At 44.7% G+C, this 26,482-nt stretch overlaps 1 protein-coding gene across 8 annotated transcripts in view; it reads left to right on the top strand.

Annotated features, from left to right (window-relative positions):
- Smarca2 (SWI/SNF related BAF chromatin remodeling complex subunit ATPase 2) overlaps nucleotides 1–26,482 on the top strand; it is a 168,931-nt gene that overhangs the window by 77,087 nt on the left and 65,362 nt on the right. For all 8 annotated transcript variants that reach the window (XM_048438755.3, XM_048438749.3, XM_085693741.2 and 5 more), the window contains 5 exons: nucleotides 7,224–7,331; nucleotides 8,402–8,488; nucleotides 13,853–13,899; nucleotides 15,944–16,110; nucleotides 21,898–22,061. In XM_048438755.3, coding sequence (XP_048294712.3) covers nucleotides 7,224–7,331; nucleotides 8,402–8,488; nucleotides 13,853–13,899; nucleotides 15,944–16,110; nucleotides 21,898–22,061 — 573 coding nt within the window. The remainder of the gene's footprint in view (nucleotides 1–7,223; nucleotides 7,332–8,401; nucleotides 8,489–13,852; nucleotides 13,900–15,943; nucleotides 16,111–21,897; nucleotides 22,062–26,482) is intronic.

The raw sequence follows: 26,482 nt of genomic DNA, 5'->3' as shown, positions 1-26,482 counted from the left end.
CAGGCCTAGAGCTCCGTTGCAAAGTATCTTGAAGACATCCTCCAAGACTCTGTGTTTGATTGAGCTAGGGGGTGCGGGGGGGGGGGCGCCCACAACTTTATCTGTCTGGTTTCTTTAACTTTGGGGCGGTTTAATAAAATAATCAAATTCATGGAGTCTTTTTGATTTTAGGTTTGTGTGTGTGTGTGTGTTATTGTTACTGAGCTTCTTAGTCCCACCTGCAGGCACTTCAGAATTGTCCTGCTCTAAGGCAGATAAGGATTGGTACTTGTGTCATCACTGAAGGGAAATTGAAGGGATCCATAGGCATCTGCCAGGTTTCCTAGAAGTTCATACAGTGTTTACTACCCGTGATGTGATTGTTTGGGTAGAGAGAGAGTTGCTTTCAACAACAGATTGGGATGCACACTTGTGTGTGTGGTGTAACTAAGTTCCTGTGGACTTACCTGGGAACGTCTAGGCAAGCAGTTTTCAGACTGCTCTTTGGATACAGTTTTTAGTTCTCTTGAGTTTCTTTGGGCCTGGGTTAGTACTGGACTTGAATTTTGATTATTGTACCTCTGGTCTTAACCTGGAACCATCTACACCTGAAGTTCCATCCTCTGAAAGGTAGCTTGATTGGGGTTTGACACTTGGTTGGGATTTTTTTTTTTTGGTTGTGAATTTTTGGGGTAACAACTACTGGACAGATTGGCACATCCTGTCCTTTGTAAAGCCCATCTGACTGGGCAGAGTCGATCGTTTTGCTGTGCGAGAATTTTATGCCGTAATCCCTTATACATTAATAGTCACAAAAATTGAAAATAAAAGTCTTATGCTTGAGTATCCTAGTAAAAGTCTAGGTATATGTATTTTACTCTGCTGATGACTGCGTCTTGGGGATCAAGTGCAGTGATCATTCCCTTCGCTTTCCTATGGTCTTGACCTCTGGGTAACAGTAGTGTTCTTTGTGTGGTACTGTCTCTGGATGTCTTTCTAGGTATCCATGTCTTTAAAGGCAACCACTTTACCTTGTCTCGGAGGCAACTTGGTGGAATTGCAACTGTTGACTCTGCCCATCAGTGGGTGCGGGAGCCCCCTGCATTCTCCATTGCTTGTGATGTGGATGTTGGCAAGTCATTTAGACCAGGGGAGCCTATTGGTCTCCAGAAAAATATGTGGTCTAAGTGCTAGACACATGAGCACAAACCGGGCACAGTTTCTGCTGTCCCGGTGTTCTGTCTCTGGTTTTAGTTTTCTCCCCGAGTGACTGTTCTGCTCCAGGTTTCTGTTGTTGATGGAAGCTCCGCTCTCTTGTCCATTTGAGGTTTCATCTCACCATTCTCTTGTCTTTACTGTGTTCTCTGTGACCCTCTTCCATCTCCGCCTGTAAACCACCTAGGGCATGTATGTGACTGTTGATGACCTAATTTGATTCATCAATATCTATTCTCTACTTTCATTCCCTTGTTAATGTGTTGTTGTTTTTTTTTTAAACCTGGGGAAAGTTGGAAATTTAGCTGTCATTCTTGGGAGTGGTATGAACATAACTCTTTCTTTAACCTACAACAGACTGTATATGTCTTACATGCCCCGAACTTTAAAAAAAAAAAAAGCTAAATTGACTATACTATTTTATTCGCCAGTGTTTTTATGAAGAAGGATCAAGAAAGTGCGTTTTAATCCTAATTTTAGTTTGCATCTAGTGGACTTTCTCTGTGGAACTGTACTCCTTTTAGTTTACAGTTCTGTGGTCTAAACAAACATCTACTTCATTGTGTTAAGAACCAGACTACACAACCGCCCCCTCACCTAACCTGTTCCCTTCTGCACAGCTGTGCCAGCCCTCTTTTGTACCCACAGGACAATAGCCCGTGTCACTACCTTCCCACCCTCATGTGCCCCTGAGCTGTTCTCCATCCCTAAAGAGTGCCAGTTTGTACCTGGGTTCTTTCAGGCAATGTAGTGTGTTTGAAAGCCATCCATCCAAGTTGTGGTGCTTACCTACATTGGGTTTGGTTTTGTTGAGAGACATTGGATTGTTTTTGTTTGTTTTTTAAGGTGGGTGGGTGGGTGGGTATGCACTTCCCTACAGGAACCTATATGTACCTCATGATGCAGGAACTCGTGGGGGCCAGAAGAGTGTTCCAGATTTTCTGGAACTGGAGTTTGAGGTGTTTGTGTGCTGTGCAGGGTGGGTGCTGGGAACAAACCTGTGTCCTCTGGGAGAGCAATCAGTGTTCTAACTGCTGAGCCATCTCTCCAGCCCCTGACGATCTGAGCAAAGCTGCTGTGTGCATCTGTGTTCAGGCTTTCATGTGACTTGTTTCACTTGAGTGAACATCCGGAAGTATGATTGCTGTGTAATTTGGTTAACGAATGGTTTATAAGGGTCTTATAAAACCATGTGTTCTCAGTACCTTCCTAAGCTGCTTGGTGGTCCTGCTGGCAAAATGTAATCTCATCAGTGCTTGGTGTTGTCAGCTAGGTTGTTAGGGTCATTACTGTTTGTTTTAATATTTTAATAGGTATGAATTTACACCTTTCATTCCATCTCCTTGATATTGAACAGTGTTGAGTTGAGTATCTTTACATATATATGTAGGTGACCCTGTGCTACAGGGGAAAGTCAGCTTTCATAATGGGCTGATGGGACACCTCATGAACAGGGGAATATACTGAGCCCCTACCTACAGCAAAGTCCACTTCTTACATTCGGGGAAGAACACCAGTTCAAGGAAAAGGGATTGTATACGGCAACTTGAGCTAAATGAAAATGTGATTCTTCTTTTGCACTCCCATTGAGGTCGTCTGTTGATTCTTTTCCTCTGTGAACCATAGTCTTAAGAACTAGTGATGCAGTTGGCTGTGTGTACGGTGGCATCTCTGTGTGTGCATGCTTGCATGCATGTCTGCGTGTCCAGTGGCTGAAATTAACCAGAACTTGAACCAGCTGATGTCAATCCTGGTTTTATTTTTATACATAATTTGTGTAGAATGTAGGAAAAAGCTTTGTGTGGATGGAAACCTTGTGTATTCATTAAATAAAAGCTGGGGATGCTTAATAGGATTAATCATTCTCATCCTTCCTCTCTCATGGCATGGATTCCAGGGTCTGAGACCTTCATTAATTGAATTGTTTGTTGAAAAACATCTCAGTTCCCTACATGCGACTCTGTCGCACACTGGTCCAGGTTCATTGTTCTAATGGGTCTGTCCTTTTGGAATGACAATTTTGAATGAAGAGCAGGAGCTCTGAGGAAAGCTCAGGTTCTACTGAATTAATAGAGGGGCACGTGGGGAATCTTAGACAATATAATCAGTGAGTTCACCTCCTTGTGGTAACTGATTGGGTCATTCACTAACACAGAATCCTCAGGGGGTAGTGTGTGCATAAAGTCAGTGCCTCCGTTGTCCTTAGACCTTGGATTGTCACAGTCTCAATAGCTGTCAAGAGTGTCTCTTGGCAGGAGACAACCCTTTTCAGAAGTCAGCAATTCCACTGTTTGTCCCTGTGTGTTTAGAGGAACTCTCCCAGACTGCTTAACGTGGGTGCCATTGCCTTTGGGGAGGGTGAGCTGAGACCCAACATTGACATCGTCACCACTATTGGGATTCTTCAGTCAGTCCCTTTTCTCTGTCGCAGTCAGCTGTTTCCTCTGTGCATTCCCTTGCACTCAGAACAGATAAAACCATTACCCCAGAAATGGAAGTCACCATGTGAGTGGTCGGCATGAGATCTGCTCACACCGAATACTGGTGTGGCTGTGGGAGGCAATCTCACCCAACCAGCCAAGTGAAGGACCCTGCCTTTCAGCTGCTTTAAGGAAGGCGTCTCCAGTGCCCACGAGTAGCAACAGGGTGCGCAGAGGGTGCTCTATTACATCCCGCTGTAGTGCAGAATAATGTTAGGGCAGCTATGTATATTTATGTTTCTCTTAGAATGATAACATTATGCTCTATAGATATGTAGCATGCACAGTGACACTGATATCAGGTGGTATGTCTGTCTATCACAAAGTCACTCCTGGACCTGGGTGGTCATAGGGGAGGCGTCAGTTGGATTCTCCCACTAGAGCATTAGAGCATCTCAGTATCTGGTCATTCTTACTTGCCTGTGTGTTCAGGTTCAGAAAGCTGTTGTGAGGGCTTCCAGGCATATCTTCAAAAGTGGTCTTTGTGTGATCTGATTTTTTTTTTTGGTTTAAAGTGTTGGGGATTGAAATCAGGGCCTCATACATGCTGGGAATCCACTCTAATTGAGCTGTATCCCCAACCCTGATCTGATTTTTAACTAGGCTAACACTCTTGGACCCCAGAAGGTTGAGGAGAATCTGCCAAGGAGCAGAGGTGGAAATGTGGGGTGGTGTGAGCACAGAGCAGTAAGAAGAAAACCATGCTCTTTCTCCTGTATCCCTCACGGGGTTTTTGTTAACGGCGCATAGAGGAATCTGGTTGGAACTGATAAAAACCATTCAATATCATCATGTTGGCATCACTATAAAAGGATGCAAAGCATCTATCTTTAACTTTGCCCACTGTCCTATGGGCCCCAACTCATACCTTGAGATGTTAATATTAGTATATATATATATAGTAACTCTTGAGAAAATCCATAGCCATATATTAGAAAGATGAGTTTTATCATCACACAAAGTCCCAGACCATTTTCTTTGAGGAACATGGAGGAGGAAATGGTTTTTTATTGATAGGGCTCTTGGGAGAATTTTTTTAAATTGCATTTATTTATTTTGTAGACGCGTGTACACATCATGTGCATGTGATATGATGGACCTGTGTCCACACATGTCATGGTGCATGTGGAGGCCAAAAGTTAACTTTCAAGAGTTGGTTCTCTCCTTCAGTTGTGGATCTCAGGGATTGCCTGCAAATCACCAGACTTGGAGGCAAGCTCCTTTCCCCATGGTGCCATTTCATTGGCCCTGGGAGAAGATCTTGTGTACGACAGGATTCGGAAAGGGTTCCTAGCATCATGGGCACCTAGGCTTAGAGAAAAGAGTAAGAGCAAATGAAATCACCTGTAATTGATAAGGGACTACTCCAGGAGGGAAGGGAAAACACGTGTGTGCAGCTTGTAACAACAGGTTTGGTCCTTGGATCTCACCGGCTTCTCTTCCCCTTGTTGATAGAAGGGAGTAGGCCATGGGGGTCTTCTCTCCAGAGCAGCTATATCGCCCTTTAGAACAGTGTTTCTCAAAGTGTGCTTCTCAAACCCCCTTGGGAGTCCCATATCAGATACCCTGCTTACTTATCCAATATTCCCATTATGATTCTTAACAGTAGGAGAATTACAATTATGAAGTAGTAATGAAATAATTTTATGGTTGGGTTAAAAATCACCCCAGACCTATATTAAAGGGTCACAACATTAGGAAAGTGGGAAACCACTGCCCTAGAGGCTCTCATCCCTGTTCGGATGCTTGGCATCCTGTCTGCATGGTATCAGCGCCTTTTTCCCTCTTCCCTCCGCTGCCTGAACAACTCCACCTCCAGCCACAGCGGCTGACTGAAAGATGGAAAGTTCTGTCCTTGCCTCTGGATCTTCCCTCTCCTGGCACGCCTTTAGAAAGCATCGGCTGCATTTTCTTTACTCAGGAAAGTCTGAATGAGGCAGCAGAGAGATTATACCAGGCAAATGCAAACACCAGACCGTGCCTGTGAATCAGTCTCATTGGTCATCCATGGTGTGAATCTGAAAGAGCTGCTGTATTTTGAGCTAGGAAGTTAACCTCCTGGATGCTCAGGTTCTTTGTCTATGAAATGAGGAGACTAAATGTGACCACCTCGTGCAGACTTTGTAGGGACTGAGTGAGAAAAGCCGCATCAAGCATTTTGCGTAGAGATCAATATTGGCCCTTGATGCCGCCATTGTTAAATTTGTTAAAGTCTACACTTAACATTTTCTTCGCCACAATCAAATTTTTGTTGAGAGTTGAGAACCTTTGAAAAGATAGGATAGTGGCGATTCCTTTGCAGGGAATGTGCAGAGGAAAAGATCACCCTAGGTCCACTAAATACGTGTAACCTGTGTCGGTTATACCTAAGGAAGGCAGCACAATGTCAGAACGTAAAGCCTATGCTGAGTGTACACTGATTTGTTAAATTTAAAGATTTGCTTCCTCTCTGACCTAGAAGGTTATTAACCACCCTGGTGGGTTACCCCATTTAGCTCACTAACATGGAAAAAAAAAGGCAGGCCTCCCTGTAGTTGCCTAATGTAAAGAGACACCAGTTGTACCTCCAGGGCCTCAGGCTCCTCTTAATGTTACAGCCCAGCTCTTCTTTATCTGTGACCTCCTCTCTCTGGCCCTCGGAGCTGAGAACAGCCTGATCACTTTTACACAGTTGATCAAACACCTGGCAGTTGGCCGATTTCCCTCAATCTCCTTCTTAGGTATCCAGGTGGTAATCTGGCATCTGCTTTGAAATTTGCGCATTTGCATTCCTGGGACTAAGGAAAAAGAACCCTATAAATAAGTCTTGTCTTCTGCCCTCAGAGTATACTAAAGACTTGCAAGAGAGTGACAGATCATGGGCATGGGAATCCCTTTAAGCTGCAGAAAACAAGACTTATTTATCACAACTAGACACACAGGACGCCCTGCCCTGCTTTAGGCAGCCACGAAGTTGTGGAAGTTGTGTCCTGCTGTGAGTTCATTCTTCTGCGCCTCTTGTCTTCACAGTGGTGTGTCCTCTCGTTTCTCCAGAGTAGAGGTTAATGACAGTCAACCTAGGTCTGTTATAAATCTTCCTAGGAGATGAATGCTGAGGTGGCCACACAGAGCCATTTAAAGATGGCTTTACAAAGAAAATCATCGGGTTTGGGGACAGTCACTCATTTTCCTGATACTGTTCAGCTCATCTGGAAGTATGCAGGACCAAGAAGCAGGACAGATATTAAAAATACATTGTAATGAACATTTTATTGTAACGCAATAAATGTTAAATAATAATAATATTGGGCTTCTTTATTGAAGCCCTGCCTCAAATATGAGAGCATGAAAGTCTAGGAATTGGGACCTTACATTTTCTACATGCAACCTTGTGTATATATGTCTTAGCATTATCCTGGTGCCTTTGAACTTGCGGACTCTGATCTGCTCTATGGCCTTGTCCCATCTCCTCCATTCTTCCAGGACTGGTCCCAGCGGTCCCTTCTCCACAGCCATCGTCCAGCAGCCCCTTTCCCTCCTGTGCTTATCTGTATCCTGCTCTGTCCCCAGGTTGAGTACGTGATCAAGTGCGACATGTCAGCTCTGCAGAAGATTCTGTATCGTCACATGCAGGCCAAGGGGATCCTCCTCACAGACGGCTCTGAGAAGGATAAGAAGGTATGTTGGAAACGCGGGGCGACTGGGGTACTGTGATACGTCTTCTCATGTTCTCATGGCCATGGCCTTGAGCATTTCCAGGGAGCCTTCCTGCTTCTTCCTGTAAAGCCCTGGGTCTTTGGGGTGGCAGTGGTGGCTGCCGGTGCCATCATCACCCTGCTGACTCCACTGGGGTGGGGCAGAAGAGGGTCTGTGCCCGGCTTGTGTTTCTGTTATCAAAGGCTGCTCGTGACAGCTCAGCAGAAGACATCAGCTGCCCAGTATTGAGTGATGTTTTCGGACATTTTAAAATCAGTTTCTCTCTCTCTCACATCCTTTGTGTGTGGTCTTCCAGAATCCTATGTATAATCCAATGTGTAATCCTATTATTCTTCCTCTGTCCAGCCAGCCAAATAATGACATGGAGACTTATTAAATAATAATGAAAGCTTGGCCTTTAGCTTAGGCTTGTTTTCAACGCTCTTAAAACTTAAATTAACCCATATATTTTTTTTTATTAATCTACATTTCACCATATGGATTTTGCCCCTGTCCCATTCTGTGTGCTTGACTCATTCCGTGTCTGGCTGGTGTCGTCTACCTGCCTAGATTCATCTTGAGTTTCTTCTCTCTGCCTGGAAGTCTGCTACCTAGCTGTTGGCCATTTAGCTCTTTATTAAACAATCAGAAGGCGCCTTAGGCAGAGACACATCTTTTTAGTGTAATCAAGTATTCTATAACACCTATGGGCAGACCTGACACAAAGTCATCGACTTGAATTAATTTTGTGAGGTTTACTTTTCTGTAGAATGAGTTAATCACAAAGGCGATGCTATGTCTGACCCAGAAATGACTAAATAGCATCAGGACTCTGGGCTCAAAGTGTGTAAGTAGTAAGGCGATGTAGGGCCCTGTGCTCTTCCTGTAATCAGTCTGTTAGTCAGTGCTAGACTTGTACCCAGGCCTTTCATAAGCAGGACAGGCTCTACCAGTAAGGTACACCCTTGGTCTTGAAGCCTAGTTTTAAAAAATTGGAAATGCTTGATCAATGAATAATTAGTTCCATTTTTTCTGTTGCACTTTTCGCTCAGGGGAAAGGAGGTGCCAAGACACTTATGAACACTATCATGCAGCTGAGAAAGATATGCAACCACCCGTATATGTTTCAGCACATTGAGGTGAGTCTGGATCTTGTACTTTGAGACTTATTGTGCTAGTTAGAAAGGCAACCACCCCCAAATATGTGTAAAGCTTCTGTGAGGATGTCCAGCCAGCATTTTTCCGGCTTTTCTGGCAGAATTAATGGGCCCGTTTCCTGGTGTGGATCCACTTTGGCGCTGACTTCCTGAGTATCTGGAATTTTATAACCAAGAGTTTAAAGTCATGAGGAAATGTCGGGAGCATCGGCTCATTGTGTGTATTTGGGTTAATGCTGTGAATTACCTTGTTACTGGTGGAGTTCTGACATTGAAGATAATGACAGATGCAGCCAGCTTCCTCTGAAGGGTGCTGGGAGAAATGCTTAAATAATGTGTTTATAGATATTGAAGAGAGAGATGTTCATGAAATATTATCCTAGTGAGAGATGCTGGCTTTAGCCTGTGGCATAGAGTGCTATTTTTTTCCTGCCTGGCTTCCTTCATGATGATGCAGATGGTTGCTTTGTTCCGATGCTAGAACACTGTTTTTAGATGAGAGGGCATTTTCTACCCTGTTTGCTCTATGTGGATGAGATTCCTTCATTGACAAGGCTCACTCTAGTGGGGCAGTTGGCTTGAGCGGAAGTACAAAGAAGCCACCTTCATCATCTGCAGAACCACGGGTGCCTGGCACCGTGGACACCACAAGGGCCACTGCCTACTACAAACTAAACAGGAGAAATGGCTGAGAGGAAAAGCACTGGAGGACTATATTTAAACAATTGACAGAACCTTCCAGAAAATCAAAGCTGAATTGCAGGACAAAAAGAGTTGAAATAGACTTATCTTTGAGTGTCCCCTACCGCCAGTAGGTTTTGGTAGTCACACGTGTTGGGTCAGTTGATGCTTTCTTACTATCCCTCCCTGCATTAAAGGCCCATCCCAGCTGGCTGAATGGATGAAATGGGACATGACTGTGGCCCTAGGAAAGAGTGTCTGTAGATGTAAGAGGGAGAACCCTCAGGGAAGGAAGAAGATCCTCACACAGATTGGGGAGTGTCTGTGGACATAAGAGAAAGAATTTTTGGACATAGAAAGAACATCCATGGATGCAGGGAGAGCATCTATGGGCAGAGGGAGACCTCCCAGAGACATTAGGAAAGCATTTTTGATCATAGTGATAGAATTCTTGTACATAGGAGTCCATCTATAGATACCAGGAGAATACCTGTGGGCAGAGGAGGCTATTCACAGATGTAGGGACTGCATCCATGATCAGATACAGGGATAGCATTCACAGACAGGGAGAACATATATAAGGGAGGTATTGACCTAAGGAGGGGTGTGATAGAAGGGAGAATATCTGTACATTCAGAGAGGGTCCATAGACACAGGAGTATCTAACTACTAGACAGAGTATTTTTAGACTGTGATGGCTAGTTTTATGTCGTCTTGTCACAATCTATAGTCATCTGAGAGGAGGGAACCTCAATCGAGAAGATGCTCCTTGAATATCCGGTTATAGGTAAGCCTGTAGTGCATTTTGTTAATTAATGGTTGATGGGAAAGGGTCCAACCTATTGTGTGCAGAAACATTCTGGGCTGGTGTTCCTGAATACTAAAAGAGAACAGGTTGAGAAAGTCACGAAGAGCAGGCTAGTAAGTAGCACCCCTCCACAGCCTCTGCATCAACTCCTGCCTCCAGGTTCCCTCCCTGTTCGAGTTCTTGTCTTGCCTTCCCTCAGTGGGCTGTGATTCAAGATATGTATCCAAATAAACTCACTGCCCCCCCCAAGTTGTTATTGGTCATAGTGTTTCATCACAGCAATGATAACCCTATGACATGGATGCAGGGTAAGTACCTGTGCCAGAGAGGACATCTGGGGATGCAGACGAAAATATTTATGAATGTAAGGGACGGTGTCCATGCACATGACAGAGCCTCTATATGCCGTGGGGTGTCTGGGCACAGGAGACCCCGTCCAATCAAACATTACACAGCACAGCTGAGACAGAGCTTCAGGATAAGGAGGGGATATGTTTATAGATCTGAGCAGTATTGGAACTGTAAGAGCACTTTGAAAAGTCCTACTGGCAAGCTGTTGGTGTTTAGATATACAGATGAAGGAGAATACCCTGAGCAGCAGTGAGATCCAGTCACAGGCTGCTTTGTCAGTGTGACTGGGTGGGCAAGTCTTGACACTCTAAACTGTCTTTTGCCATTGTACTGAGAGAAACAGATTCTAGGCCTGGCGAGTGAATCAACTTTGAAAGTTACTTTTTTTTTAAATTTGTATATATGAGTGTTTTCCTGCATGCTGATCTGTGCATCACTTATGTGCCTGGTGCTCGTGGAAGCCAGAAGAGGGCCTTGGATCCCCTGGAACTGGAGATATAGATGTTTGTGAGCCGCTATGTAGGTGCTGGGAATAGAACCGGGATCCGAAAGAACAGCCAAGGCTCTTAACTGATTGAGCCTTCTCTCCAGCCTCCTTAGTTTGGAACACATGAAGTAGCTCATAAAAATCACATTAAGTAAATGGAAGGTGCCTTTTGCTACTACTGGAGTGTGCTGGAATAGGGAGCAGGGCAGTATAAGAAATAATTTCTAATGCTGAAATGCTTGCATTGTTGTTAAGTGGTCACCCACCCTCCTATTCCTGAAAGAGTTTTGAGATACTATTCTTATCTATACAAAACTGTTGTTGAAGGAGGGGCTGCTTGTTGGTGCCTGGCCACTTAGCCCCGAAATAATCACACAGAAACTGTATTAATTAAATCACTGCTTGTCCCATTAGCTCTAGCCTCTTATTGGCTAACTCTTACATATTAATTTAACCCATCTCCATTAATTTTTGTATCACCAAGTGGCTATGATTTACCGGCTAAAGTTCCAGTGCCTGTCTATGGCGGGGCTCCATGATGTCTCTCTGACTCTGCCTCCTTTCTCCCAGCATGCCATTTAGTTTTCCTTGCCTGCCTAAGTTCTGTCCTATCAACAGCCAAGGCAGTTTCTTTATTCATTAATGGTAATCACAGCATACAGAGGGAAATCCCACATCAAGCTGTGGGGGTTTACTAATTATGAAATTGCATGCCATTCTTTCTTCATGTTGGGCTATTTGGGGGAAAGGGGACTCTGTCTCTCTCTTGGTGTCTGGAGCTTCAGGAAAATGAATGGCGTGGTGAGATTCTGGGCAGATGCTCTCTAGTGCCTGCTTGTTTGCACTTTAAGTGGTCGTAGACTGCATGGGTGCTTGTTCCTATACCAGTTGTGGGGACAGTCCTAGAAACCAGAACCTGCAGTTCTCACTGACCCCGTCCTAGGTAGGCTTTTCATCACTGTGAAGATATCCCGGGAGCTCTTAAAAAGTAAGACATTTAATTAGGGTGGCTTACTTACAGTTTTACAGATTTGATCAATTAGCATCATGATGGGGAGCATGGTGATGTGCAGACAGATGTGGTGCTGGTTATGTCTTGACCAGAAGGTCACAGGAAGTTGACTGACTGCCACACTGAGGGAAGCTTGAGCAAAAGAGATCTTAAAGCCCGCCCCCATAAAGGCCACATCTCCTAATATTGCCACTCCCTTTGGGGGCCATTTTCTTTCAAACCACCATATTCCACTCCCTGACCCACAGAGGCTTTATAGCTATATTATAACGCAAAAAAATGCATTCAGAAGTCCCCATAGTCTATAAGTCTCAAACTTGTTTTGAAGTCCAAAGTCTTTCCTGAAACAAATGACAGTCTCTTAACTGTAATCCCTCTGTAAAAATCAAAATAAAAAAGTCACATGCTTCCAACATATAATAGCACAGAGTATGCATTACAATTCCAAAACGCAGGGGAGGGGAATAGTAAGAAAATACTGGACCAAAGCAAGACCAAAAAACCACTAGATAAACTTTAAACTCTGTATCTCCATGTCTGAAGTCAGAGCACTCTTTAAATCCCCAACATTGCTCAGCTTTGTTGACAGAAACACTCTTCTTCCTCTTGGGCTGATTCTATTCCCTGTTAGCAGCTCTCCTCAGCAGGTATTGCATGACTCCAGCATTTCCAACATCTCGGGTTTTCCCAAGGCGATCCAGGCTTCAGCATCACAGCTTCACACAATGGCCTCTCTCCTAGGCCTCCATTCAGGGACACCCCTGACACATGCTTGGCCCTAGTGGCGTTCCTTAGGTCTGGAGGCAATTTCCATTACTGTCCTTAGCTCTAAAGCCAGAACCCCGTAGCCGAAGCTGCCAAGTTCTGCTGTTTGCTGGGGCTGGAACATGCCCTCCCTGTTCAATTACATTCTCACCAGCTTTCTGTTTTCCACTGTCACTGCCAGATTACGGGGGGGCCAATTACACTGAAACAACCACAGACTCTTTGGCTGTTATGGGCTCAAGATGCTATGCATATTTGCCAATGTTCTGTTTTGTTTTCCACACTGTGTATTGATCCCAAATAATTCCATAACCCCAGTTTTGAGACTGGAGTTAGCTCCCTGGGGACCTTCAAACCTAAGAAATAAAAACTCTGTTTTATTTTGAGCAGGGGGGTCTCTTTGTGTAGCCTACAGTGGTCTAAAAACTCCTAGCCTTATGTGTGGTGTATTAAGGGTCCGCAGCATTAGGAAGGTTGAGAACCACTGGTCTAGTGTGGTTAGGACTTTGTTTGTAAAGAGGAAAGGGAGGGGAGGGCCAGGGACGATGTCAGTGAATGTTACGTAATGGCCCTTATTTCTATTGCATATATATATATATGTATATATACATGTATATTATATATACGTATATATGTATATATACTATATACACATATATATGTATATGTATGTATATATATCTGTGTTATGTTTATGCTTACATAGTAGTTTTGACTGGTTTGTATTAAACTCTGCTGTTAAGAGAAATCCATGTGTATATATGTTAAGGGGTGTCAAATATTTATTAAGACTTGAAAGGGGGAAAATACATTAATGAATACAGGATATGGTAAAGCCAGTTGCAGAGTCCTTGAAAAGCTGGGGACCAATCACACGCTTCTTCCTGCCACCTGACTCAGTCTTCACCACCCAGGAGAGCGCTACCACTCTCCCTCCTTCACAGGCAGACAAGAAGCACCCAGATAGCCCAAGGTCATAGGTGAGCTAATACCTACTACAACCTTCTTTTAGCTTTGGACTGTGAGCTTGTGGGTGATTCCCCAGCGACAGCTTCAGGTTCGGCTCCTGGCCAATGCATGTCCAGGCACTCTTCGATCGGCCAGAAAGGTATCTCAGAGACCTGAGTTTCTGAATTGCTCGTCGGGGATCATTTGATTTGCTTTGACTGAGCTTTAAACATACTAGAGAAACCAAGAAGTTAATGATTGCGTATTAAAATCAATTTCCTCTCTCTTTTCAAGGAATCCTTTGCTGAACACCTGGGCTATTCAAATGGGGTCATCAATGGGTAAATCCTCTTTTTTTTTCCTCTTTCAAGATGTATTGTTATTGAACTTACCTAATGTCTTTCTGTAGCATCCAGCCTCCTAGCCCTCCTTGCTTCCCTGCAGAGGAACAGAAGTTGCTAAGCACAATTCCCTTGTACATTACGGGCATCAATTTCCGCATGCCCTAAGCAGTTGTCTATTCAAAGGACATGGGTCTCATGGAAGAGACTTACCAATGCTTTCACGTTCTGAAAACATTGTTTGAGTCTGAGTGTGGTGACTGCTAACCATACACAAATGTAACCTGGGCTTGCAGAGATGTTTTCCCCCTACTAATTTCTTGTGGATGTTCAGCATTCGCATGCATGAACCAAAGTCTCACCTGCCATAAGTGGATGATTGATTTTATAGTCCGTTTTTGGAGTATGATCTAAGAAAGATTTTTTGTTGTTTTTAGCATGGACGTAGGGCAGAGCCACACCTCACAGCAGAAAGACAGTGAAGCGGACTCTCCACAGAATGTATCATGTCTCACCCCAGGAGAAACGAATTAGTAGAGTGTCCGTGTCCTCATTGAATCCCAGGGTCAGGCAGGGTCGGCAGGAACTGGATCCCACCGGGATTAGGGCCAACTGGCTCTACTCAGTCCTTGGCTTCAATTGTCCTCTGGGCTTTAAGGCCACTCCTGCTTCTGCCAGCATGGCCAGAGGGACAGGGGATCAGGGCTATTAAGGGACAGCTCTCAAAGTAAGTGACAGGTAGCAGGAAGACAAATGTGAAGATGTACCATGACATAGATCCTCCCCCCGCCCCCGCCGCAATGTATTCTCAGTATTGTTGACTGCATATGCATGGGTGACTGCTTCAAACAGTTCCAACCCTAAAAATACATTCCAGTGTTACAAAACACAGTTCTGTTGATTTGAAAGCAAAGGTTTATCGTGGAGGAAGGTACTACTTCAGCATTCCTCCTTACCACAGCATTGTCTCTCCTCTCCCATCATGCTTTGCCTTGTACTCCTGCAGTAAGCCAGGACCCTATTCCTCCCCAGTCCTCTCATATATTTGCCCATGGCAACCCTGTGAAACAGGCTACTCCAGGTCATACTCCTGTTTACAGGACCTCTTCCTGGCCCCTTGCATTGAAAATCAAAAGAGTCCGCAAAAGACTCCCCAGTCCCTGCTCCATCCCCACCACCCAGCTCTGTCCTCAGGTCCCCCTCTCCTTGCCTCCCTTAATGCTTGAGTTACACTCACCAGTACTTGGTACCAGTTTGTGAGGCTCACTGGGCTCCTGCCCTCTCTGGAGCCCATGCCCAGGCTTTTCCCTTTCTCTGTGCATGCCCTCGTGTCTCACTTACCTGTCTCTTCACTCGTTATTTCAGGTTTTAGCTCAGTTGTTCTCTCTCCAGGGAAGTCACTGACCTCATGCACTCCAAGTCAGCGCTTGGCAAACTGTATCAGTAAAGAGAGAGATAGGAAATATTTTCAGTTTTGTGGCCCATAAGGTCTGCCGTACCTGTTGATATGACTAGTGTAGGATGGAATCAGACAGACAGAAATGCACGGGCATGGCTGTGCTCTGGGAAGACTTCGTTTCTGAAAGGATCTGCCAGGGGTTAGCACACTCTTGAGTTCTCGTTGTCACTTGCTGCATTTCTTTATAGTCCTGACCACAGCATGTAGTTTCGCATTTTATCACAGTGTTGGTGCCCAGTAGGTGTTCAGGAAGCATTTGAATGAATCATGGGTGTCCTAAATTAACTTGACGGCACACCTTGAAGAATCTTAGAGGTGCGGAAAGGTTCCCTTCTCTTTGTGGCACATGTCACATATGTAGCATGCACAACATACCCTTCACGGGTTTTGTAGGGACAGTGTATTCCCCTCCACACGCTCGCATGGCTTTGGAGCTGATATCCATTCGTTCGTCCATCCTTCCATCCTCGGTTGCTTACTGAATGTTTACTATGTGCAAGGCTCTATCTGAAAAGCTAAGCACTTCTGGATCTCTCAAGAAGACAGCAGTAATACTGCCTTCTTGTTTTGCGTTTTTGGGTTCAGGGCTGAGCTGTATCGGGCCTCAGGAAAGTTTGAGCTACTTGATCGTATTCTGCCCAAATTGAGAGCGACTAACCACCGCGTGCTGCTTTTCTGCCAGATGACGTCTCTCATGACCATCATGGAGGATTACTTTGCTTTTCGGAACTTCCTTTACCTGCGCCTTGATGGTAAGTGCAGGAGGCATGGGTCTGAAACCACACTACTGCAAACAAAGGGGCCGTGGGCCCTGAGCTCCGATCTCAGCTACAAAGGAGGAATGACACTGTGGAGTGGGGCCTGAAGGCTGGACGTGGGTTTGCTAGCTGCAGAGTTTCTGTCTTCTGATGCCCTTCACATCACTGACATGATTTGCACAGTTGTTTATCCCCCCCGACACACCAACACAGATTCTGAATCCTGTGTGAGTACTGCAATTGGACAGAGAAAAAGAGCTTAACTCCCTAGTTCCAGCTGTATGTGCCCTGCGGTCTGCTGACAAGCCTTTGGCATATTTTAAGGGATATGCTCTATGGCTCCTTTATTCAGTAACAGTACAATGGTTCACTTATGAGTTTGCCATTGAGGTCTACGTCTCTACATAGGACATAGGCGCAAGCAACGTTGTTAAAAGATGAGGCTTCATTGCTTCCTGGGGTTTGCAAACTGTCCTATTAGGGTTCCCATTGCTGTGATAAATCGCCATGACCAAAAGCAGCTTGGAGAGGAAAGGGTTTATTTCATCTTATAAATCCCAGGTCACACATGGAGGGATGCTTCTCGCTGGCTTGCTCCGTTTGCTTTCTTATGCATCTCAGGGTCACTTCCTCAGGCTGGCACTGCCCACAGTGAGCTGGGCCCTCCCACATAGCTCACCAATAAAGAAAATGCCTCACATAGACTTACTGGCCAGTCTGGAGGGGGCATTTTCTCATTTGGGGTTCCCTCTTTCCAAATGCCTCTAGCTTGTGTCAAGTCGACAACTTAACAAGCGCACACACTATTCAAAGAAGTTGCCTAAATTTAAGGATGAAATTTGCCTGGGCCTGGGAGTACACACCTTTGATACCAACACTCAGGACACAGAGTGTGGAGGGTGTCTGTGAGTTCAAGGCCTGCCCGTTCCGCATAGTGATTTCTAAATCAGCAAGGCCTGCACAGTGAAACCCTGTCTCCAAAAGAAGAGTAAAAAAATGAGTGAAATCTAAATATCACATTAGTAAGCAAATATGAGTAGAAGGAAATATACATTTAGGGATAGTCCCTAAATGACATGGCTAAATTGGATACTGATCATAGTATCTCAGAGATGAAAGAAATGACAATTTTCAAAGTCCAGCAATGGATAATGTGGTCAAGAAGTGAAGGCAGGGCGGTGGTAGTGCACGCCTTTAATCCCAGCCCTTGGGAGGCAGAGGCAGGTGTCTCTCTATGAGTTCAAAGCCAGCCTGGTCTGCAAAGAGAGTTTCAGGACAGCCTGGGCTGCTACGCAGAGAAACCATGTCTTGAAAAAACAAAACAAACAAACAAACAAGTGCTATGTAGGGTTAAGAGCAGGCTTGTGTGCAGGATGCATGTTACTCTGGTTGCAGTCAGCCCAGCCTTTCTAATAACCCCTTTTTATCTGATGTCGTGTAATGTTGTTAAGTGAGTGGGAAATTATATTCCGTTAGAAGGTTTGGGGCTATTTTCAGTCCAATGCCCACCCCCATACATGGTTAATTAGAAATAAACTAAGCACACTTGGCCAATGTTTTCCTACTTGAGCCGTTAGTTTCACTTCTGTATGGCCTACCTCTTGGGGTCTAATTAAATTAGCTTAAGCTTTTTAATCTTATTTAAAGTTGGTTGTGCCATCAGACACTGGATTTAAAGCCCCTTAACCCTTCCTCTCCAAAGTTGCCAAGTGATGAGTGGTTAAGTCAACATGAATATGTGTTTCTAGATAGTCTTGTCATCCAGTCTCTCTCTTTCATCAAATCTGAGTAGGATTTTTGTCTGTCTGTTTGTCTGTTTTATTCTCTTGGAGTGGCACCCTCTCTCTCACTGTGGCCGACTCCTAGAATGGCTGAGGTAAAGCAGACAGGTTTAATTTCCCCCTGGGTTGTAGGTTGTTAGCCACCCTGAAGTGTCTGCCTGACTGTTGCTACCTCCTCTCACTTCCTTTTGAATCTCAGTGTGAGGACTGTACCCTGGGACCATTTGAATCTATAAAACCGATGAAGGGCTAGAAAGATGGCTCAGCATTTAAGAGTACTTGCTGGGTTTGATTTCCCAGCACCCAGACAGCAGCTCACAACCATCTGTAACTCTAGTGCCAAGGATTACAGTGCCCTCTCCTGACCTCCATGGGCACTGCATACATGTGATATACATGCACACAGGCAGAGTGTACACATACTACATCTAGCATCAGAAAGTTCAATAGAGAAAGAAAAAACATCTTTTTTTCTTTATAAAGTGGCAAAAAGTGATTTCCAGTCTTGCCTAGTGTTTGCTTGCCTCTTCAACTATTTGGTTGTTGTTGCTCTTGTTGTGTATAATAATAGTCTTAACTGTCAGTGTAAGGCTATGTAAGGCTACATGCAGGATAAAAGGGAAAACACTTCACTGGCATTGTTAATTTTCTCAACAAATAAGTGTCTTTTGTGCCTGTCATTACAATCTCCGTTTAGAAAGACTCAAACACAAAGCTGAGCTGTGAAACCAGTTTTTAACTGGGATTATCTACTTCCAAAAATGCTTGGTTTGAGCATGCCCAGTGGAGACCTTTGAAATACAGGCTAGCTTGTCCATCAGCAGAATTCTAACAAGGATTCTGAACCTGGCCACCCAGCTGGGAGCTAGGGGGATAAAAATTGCTTTCTGGAGAGAAGAGGGTGTGTAAAAGTGGTTCATGGGGACCATGATGCCTAGACGGGCTTTCTCCGCTACAGATAGCAGCCGCTCAGTTTGGAAGTGGAGAACATTGTACACATGGCTGTGTCACTATTCACCCACCCGGCTGCTCCCCACACCACCCTGTCGTCCAGGTCATAAAACGTCTTCAGGTTTTCACTACCAAATTTGACACCTTAACTTTGGTTTCAGGAGGAAAAAGCCTCTCACTAAAACCTAAGCAGTATTTTTCAATATGCACAGCAGACAGATTTAGCTACTATCCTCTTGCTCTGTTGTCATGGGAAATGATTTTTTTCCCCTTTGTGAGTGCAAATGGCTAAGTTTAATCCAGAAGACGAAATTTCCTAAAACAGCCAAAACTCAGTGAGAAACTAGCAGTCAAGACAGTCTGGCAGATTCTGGCAAAGGGGGTCATGTCCTCCATCAGAGTGACACACCTTGCCGAGCACTTTAAATCCCGCGCACCTGCAGTGAAGAGCGCTTGCCTTTGGCTGAACTCTCGCCTGGGCAGTCTGAGACACACACACACACCCCCCCCCCCCCCCCCCCCCCCGGCAATGCCGAAGAGGTTGCTGGTGAGCAGCAGCGATCCTGGGCTGGTGTCTACCAATGACAAGCCATTCTGAATCTTCTCATAGGCAGTCCTGCAGCTTGAATAATTTTTTTTTTAATGTTATGTCAAATCTCCAGGGGTTTTTTGTTTTTTGTTTTTTTTCACTCAGAAGATACATACTTGATCTGTTTGTCCGGGGTCTCTCGTGGAGAGCCCGAGGACTCCTTCCACTAAAGAATTTGACACTGTTATTTTTCAGTGAGCTTATTTCGTCCTAGGTAAGCATAGTTCCCAGTTGGTTCTATTCTGATCTTAATTCTTAATCTTTACCAGATAATTTTTCAGTGATTAAAACTGTTGAAAAGGTTGGCACCTCAGAGCCCCCAAGTGCCAGTTTCTGTGTCTGGCTGCTAAGGAACCGATGCCATCCTTTCTCCTCTCCCCGTTTTGGACAGAGTTTTGCTTGTTTGTTTGCTTGGCTTTTCCTTCACTTTAAGGCAGAGGACAGACATGTTAGTGATGGTTTCCTATGAGTAATCTAATGCTGCAACTGGCATTGCTTACGTCTGAGTATATTTCAAGACCCAGAACATACCTGGAACAAGCTTCAAATGTTACAGTCTTCTCAAGCTGAACCCTGTGTAGGAGATTAAGTATCCGGTTAGGGAGTTCTTTAGGACTAGTAGTTTAGCGATAGCATGCTTATCTACCGTGTGCAAGGTCCTGGGTTCAATCCCCACTATCCCTAACTAAAGGGTGGGTGTGGTTTTCATATAGAATTCTTTATGGAGGGATCAGAACTCTAGATCTTCGATTTCCTCGCAAAGTCCTGGGTGTTAAATATTTGCTCCCCATGATGTCTTTACAGGGGCATGGTTGAACCTGTAAGAAGTGGGGCCTAGTGGGAAATCTCTGGGTCCCCGGGAACACGCTTTTCCAGGAGATGATGGACCCCAACTCTTCTCTTATGTTTTTGGTGCCCTAGTCACAAGGTAGCCGACTTTGCTCTACCACATTCTTTGATCATGAACTTCGGCTGTTTTGTGAGGGCACATAGCAAACTCGCCAATTAGTAACAGACAGGGGCCTCTAAAACCGTGAGGGAGAAGCCAACATTTTCTTTCTATGTAGAAGACTAACTGGAAACGCAGCATAGAGGAGGCCAACTGCAAAACAAAACATGTCTTCCATTAGCATCACAGACAAAGAAGTTGTTTGCTCTAATCTCAGCAAGACAGTTCAGCCCCACTCAATAAAACCACTCCTCCCCTAAGTCTAGGTTCCTGCAGTTCCCCCTGGAAGGATCTGAGCAGCTCACCAAACACAACGTGGAATTTTGAAAGTAAGACTAGACTGCATTGCTTTGTTGCAGGGGGAGAGCCTCAGACCACTGCCCCTAATCCCCACTCGCTGTATATGGGGGATCAATTCTCTTCCCTCCTGGGGATGCTCATTAGTTTTACTAAATGTGAAAAACAGATTCCCCGTGTTTAGGAACTTGACCCAAGTAGGTAACTTGATTTCTTTGACTAGAGTCAGTTAAATGTTTTAAGCCTCTGAAATAAATTGTGGTATGTTTTCATCCTTAAAAAAAAAAGAAAGAACATCGCATAGGAGAAACATTTGTACAGCAGCCAGCCAGGGAGTATCATGTAACGTGCTTAGATTTTCCCCATCAGCCCGTTCAGAGTCCAGCATCACCACTTCCCTAACGAAATACATGCAGATGGAACACTGGTGACGTTTGGTGCTATCCCTTCCACCGTGTGTGTTATGAAGAGGCTGGATAAATCTGGTACAGACCGTTAGAGTGTAGCTCACGTGTGCCCATAAGTGAGTGCCACATGGGGGGATTCGTGACCTCTGCCTGGTGTGCTCTTCAGAACTCCCTATTGTGACCACCCTGGGATCCAACAGCCAAAGAGCAGAGAGTTAGCCTCAGAATCACGTCGGTTCACTTTTAGAGATTGTGGCTCTGGGTCTTCAGAATGGAAACAGCCCCTCACTTGGACGGCTTTGCCATCCTGCCCTCAGTACCACCCCAAATGCTCAGGCAGTAGAGAGCAGATTTCTTTTTGCTTTGATTCTCTTGGGATAAGTAAGTCCTCGTTCTAATGCCTCTCAGGAAAGTTGCTTTGCACCATTAAAGTCACTGTTTCCAAGCATGTGAGTATACATGTACATACATGGGTGGCTTTTAAATTATCTGTTATTTCTAAGTCCAGACATAAGTCCAGGGAATGTTTTCATTAGATGTTAGAGTTAGAATGTTCTAGAATTTGTGGAGTTGCAGAGGTGTCTGGTCAGAAACATTAAAACATTCTCTTCCTATCTTTTTTTTTTTTAATTCTAATTGCAAACATACTTCAAGTTCCTTCCCAAACTACACAAACCCCAACCATTACCTCATCAGTGCTTGAGAGAACTGTGAGTGTATTTCTCAAGGAAGCAGGCATTTTTGTCTCGTTCTCTGCCTTTTCTGGACCGGAGTTAATTGGCAAATTTATTTTTCTTATCCCCTCAGGCACCACCAAGTCTGAAGATCGTGCTGCCTTGCTGAAGAAATTCAATGAACCTGGGTCCCAGTATTTCATTTTCTTGCTGAGCACACGAGCTGGGGGCCTGGGTTTAAATCTTCAGGCCGCGGACACGGTGGTCATCTTTGACAGCGACTGGAATCCTCATCAGGTGCGCATGTCTACTTGGGCGCCCAGGCTTCCCTCCGGAGAGGAAGGGCGAGATTATCAGTTCCATCACTCACATTTATAGGACAGAGCACATTTCTAAATGACCGGGCAATTTCTCCAAAGGAGAAATAGCCCAGCCAATTATTATGGCTGTTTTCTTATCTCCCTTGGAGCACAGCGATTTTCCTGTTATACCCAAGCCTGCCAAGAGCCCAGGAGTGGGCTGGAAAACTCAGTTTCTTCTGTCTTAATCCCCTCTCTTGGGATTGCGTTGAGCAAATTGCATCTGGTGAAGGATAAATCAAAACGTTCCAGGGGCGCGGGGTGGAGCTCAGAGGTGGACTATGAGCTTGGTTTTCAGGGGGCTCTGCGTTCACCCTTCAGGACCAGTGATAGTAAAAACAGGCTGAAGAAGACAGCGGCTAGTCCTCACTGAGCCTCCCTCTGCACAGGCCTCCCGGTACACCTTGCTTCACTTGTTCTCACAGTCACCCTAAAAGGTCACGAATGTTAGTTACTGTTTACATTTTTGCTATTAAGGAAACTGAGTTCCAGGCAAGGTAAATAACTTCTTCATGAACAGTTCATATAGGATACTTAACCTTCTGGGTTTTTTTTTTTCAGTCATTTAAAATCATGAAAAAGACAATATCCTATGGAAACTGCTTTTATTAGCTTTTGTTTTTCTAGGTAGCGTTAGATGTGTTCTTTTAAAGGGATATTTTGGTGGTTCCAGAATAAATGTTGGCTAGATCGTTCATGTCACAGGTTTCCTAAGAAACCCTAGGACAGGAGGCATCTGCCTGTAAGATACTGGGTAGAATGATACCAGCAGGGTTTCATTCATATCGTCACCATCCCTGGATTCCAACTGCTAGAAGGGGGAACTGCACTTCTCACGTGTGAACACAGACTTTTCTATGTCACCCAGGCTTCTCAGCACTTGGCCTTCCTCGACTGTAGCATGCTCATCTTGTGGTAATTGGGGAAGGTTGAGTGGTAGGGACTTCCAGAAAGTGCTGCTGACCGGAAGTGGAGTGCAGGGTTACATTAGAATCAAAAGACAGCCCCGCTTCCTACTCTCTGTTCCCCCACCCCAGGTATCTCGTTCAGTGAGCCTGCGTACCTCTGCTGAGTGTTGATCCTCCTCTTTCTCTGTGAACAAGAAGATTGACACGAAACTAAGTGCAGGAGCCCCCAGCAGAGTCTGCTTGCTTCAAGTTCAGAAACCACTCTTATGTATTTATTTCAATATTTATGATTACATTCTGTAGTTCAGGCAGGATTCCTACCAGGGTGACAGACCTGTGGTTGATCCTCCCTGTCGGTGTCACTGTCAGACCTACCGGGAAGTGAAGGGAGAGGGCGTGGGTTTGTGCCAACCAAATCGTGCATTCATCAGACTCTCCTCAAGCTCTGATGAGAAGCACAGCTTTGGATTTCCATTTTTTTAAAAGATTTATTTATTTATTATGTATACAGTGTTCTGCCTGCATATATGCCTACACGTCAGAAGAGGGCGCCAGATCTCATTATAGATCTTGTGAGCCACCATGTGGTTGCTGGGAATTGAACTTGGGTTAAGAGCAGTCAGTGCACTTGACCACTCCACCATCTCTCCAGTCCCTTGATTTCCGCTTTTAACTGGAAGCTCCATGGCTGTGTAACAAAAACAGCCAACCATAAAGTCTTCAGAGAAGCCTTCTTCTTAGCTGGGCTCTTGAGTTCCAATATCATGTCTTAGTCAGTGTTCTAGTGCTGTGGAGAGACACCAGGACCACAGCAACTCTTAAAAAGAAAACACTTAATTGGGGCTGGCCTACTGTTCAGAGGTTCATTTCATTATCATCATGGTGGGAAGAAGCAATTGCAGCACACAGGCAGACATGGTGCTGGAGAGGTAGCTGAGACTGATACATCTGGATCTGAAGGCAGCAGGAAGAACAAGCCACACTGGGCCTGGCTTGAGCTTCTGAAACATCAAGTCCACCCCTGGTGACACACTTCCTCCAACAAGGCCACACCTCCTAGTAGTGCCACTCCCTATGGGCCTATGGGTACCATTTTCATTCACATCATCACACGTAAATGAGAGGTGTGAAGTTTGAGATTACTGATTGAAATCCCAGACATAAATAGGCCCTTATGGCACAGGTCTGTAATGTCAGTTGTAAGGGAGGCAGAAGGCAGAAGCAGAAAGATTACGATTAACATTAATCCCATTTGGTGGTATGGAGTAACTTCAGGGCCAGCCTAGGCAATTTAGTGATACTTTGTCTTAAAAAATAAAAGCAAGTCAGGGGGTGGTGGTTGAAGAAAAAACAAAAACAAACAAAACCCGACAACAACAAAAAAGACAGGCACATGCCTTTAATCCCAGCACTCAGGAGACAGGGGCAGCTGGATCTCTGAGTTCGACGTCAGCCTGGCCTACAGAGATTGTTCCAGGACAGCCAGGGCTACACAGAGAAACCCTGTATTGAAAGAAGAGAGAGAGAGAGAGAGAGAGAGAGAGAGAGAGAGAGAGAGAGAGAGAGAGAGAGAACAAAATAAAAAAAAAAAGGTAAAAGCAGGGTTTAGATGTATGAGACTGGGGATTTAATCTCCAGTACTGCCCCAAACAAAGGAACGAAAAATTCAAAGTAAAACAAAAATATAGAGAGAAGTTTCAGAAATAGTAACCCACCCAGTAATTACAGTGCTTAGTTCTTGTTTATGTCATGCAACCTAGGGACTCACATCCTCCAAACCTCTCCATCCTAGAAGTGCCAGCTGTGAGTACTTTCCAAATAGACAGGTGATCTAGTTACAAACCCGAATTGCTGCCTCTGCCACCAAAACCGTTGCAACAAGTTTGTCCCTGTCATCTGCCACCACCTACACTTTAGTGTTGTGGTTTTATCAGCCTCTTTTATACAGAGGGCAGAATATTACCTCTTCTGGGTAAGCCTGGTCTAAGATTATCCCTTCTGAGCAAGCCTGGTCTGCTGCTCCCTGAAAGAAGAGACTAATTGTCATGTTTGCAGCATAAATATGAAGCTGGTGGTTGGTGAAGGGACTAGTCTTTTTGGAGAGCACACTTTCTGCTTTTGGCTCAGAGAGCCCAAATCTTTACTATGATCCCTGTGACCGAAATGATTGGCTCACTCACCTTAGTTCTAGTGGAAAGGTCGGTGACACAGAGCCTGTTACTGGCTGTCACCTATGTGAAGATGTGTTGGGAGAGATGAGGTTCGAGCCCTCCTCAAGGACGCATTGTAGTTCCCTATTTTACGCTGTCCTCTTTAGAAAAGAATCTGGTGATCTGATCCTTACTGTGCTCATGGTTCAGCACAAGATGTTTACATGAATTTGTTCACATGTCTTTTGGGGGTAAACTTCTGCCTGATTAATTACCCAGTTTCCAAGGTCCCTGCAGCAGAAACAAATCTCCTGGGCACACTTTTGTCCACTGTTCCCTTGTGTTGCACAGATGGCAGGAACCTGAACTGGTTGAAAGGACAAACTTATAGCTGAGTATCAGTCGTGTTCAAAGTGTAATGCCAGGAGTGCAAGAAAGAGCATAGACCTTCGTCCTAAAAACATGCCCAAACACGTAGTGGCAGGAGCATAAACAACTTATTGGCGACAGACCTGGTCCCTCGCCTGGACCATGTGACTACAAAGGCCATGCCCAGACATTTTTTTGTTTGAGCTATAGTTAGGTGATGGCTTCCGAAGTTTATGAAAGTTTTTATTTAAAGATTTTACTAAAACCTTTTTTTACATTACGCCAGGCAGTGGTGGCGCACGCCTTTAATCCCAACACTCAGGAGGCAGAAACAAGTGGATCTCTGTGTTTGAGGCCAGCCTGGTCTACAAAGTGAGTTCCAGGACAGGCTCCAAAGCTACAGAGAAACCCTGTCTGAAAAAACAAAAAACTTTTTCCTAAGATTAACATGTTTAAAGTAGAGGAAACTGTTAAAATACATATAAGCAAAATGAAAACTATTGCAGATAAAGCTTCTAGTTCTACCAGTGGGCAGTGTAAGCATTGCTGGCGTGCTGGTGTTTGACGGTCTCATCTTGTTTATGGCGGTGGTGGATGTGCACACTAGGGACCAGGTGTACGTGCTCCTTCACAAGTAGTTGCCACCCACAACTCTGTGTCACTGAGTCTTCTGACAATTTGTGTCTCTGCTGTGCATCCTGCAATAATGGTGATCTGGTACTGTTGAATGTTTACTTTTTTGGAAAAAAAAAACCAGAAATAATAGGTAATGTTGAAAAATGTCCATTCTTATTTATAAATATTTATGTCTACCCATGGTAGTTTCTTCAGGATAAACTTCCAAAAGTGAATTCTGAGGCAGAGTCATGCCCAATGTTTACATTTTGGCATACCGTGCCAATTTCCCCCCACTCCCTCCTCCCCCAGTTCAT

The sequence above is a fragment of the Myodes glareolus genome, chromosome 7 (assembly GCF_982192425.1).
Source record: "Myodes glareolus chromosome 7, mMyoGla1.1, whole genome shotgun sequence".
Lineage (NCBI taxonomy): Eukaryota > Metazoa > Chordata > Mammalia > Rodentia > Cricetidae > Myodes > Myodes glareolus.
The sequence above is the reverse complement of the archived record's forward strand: the minus strand, read 5'-3'. Positions and strand labels throughout refer to the sequence as shown.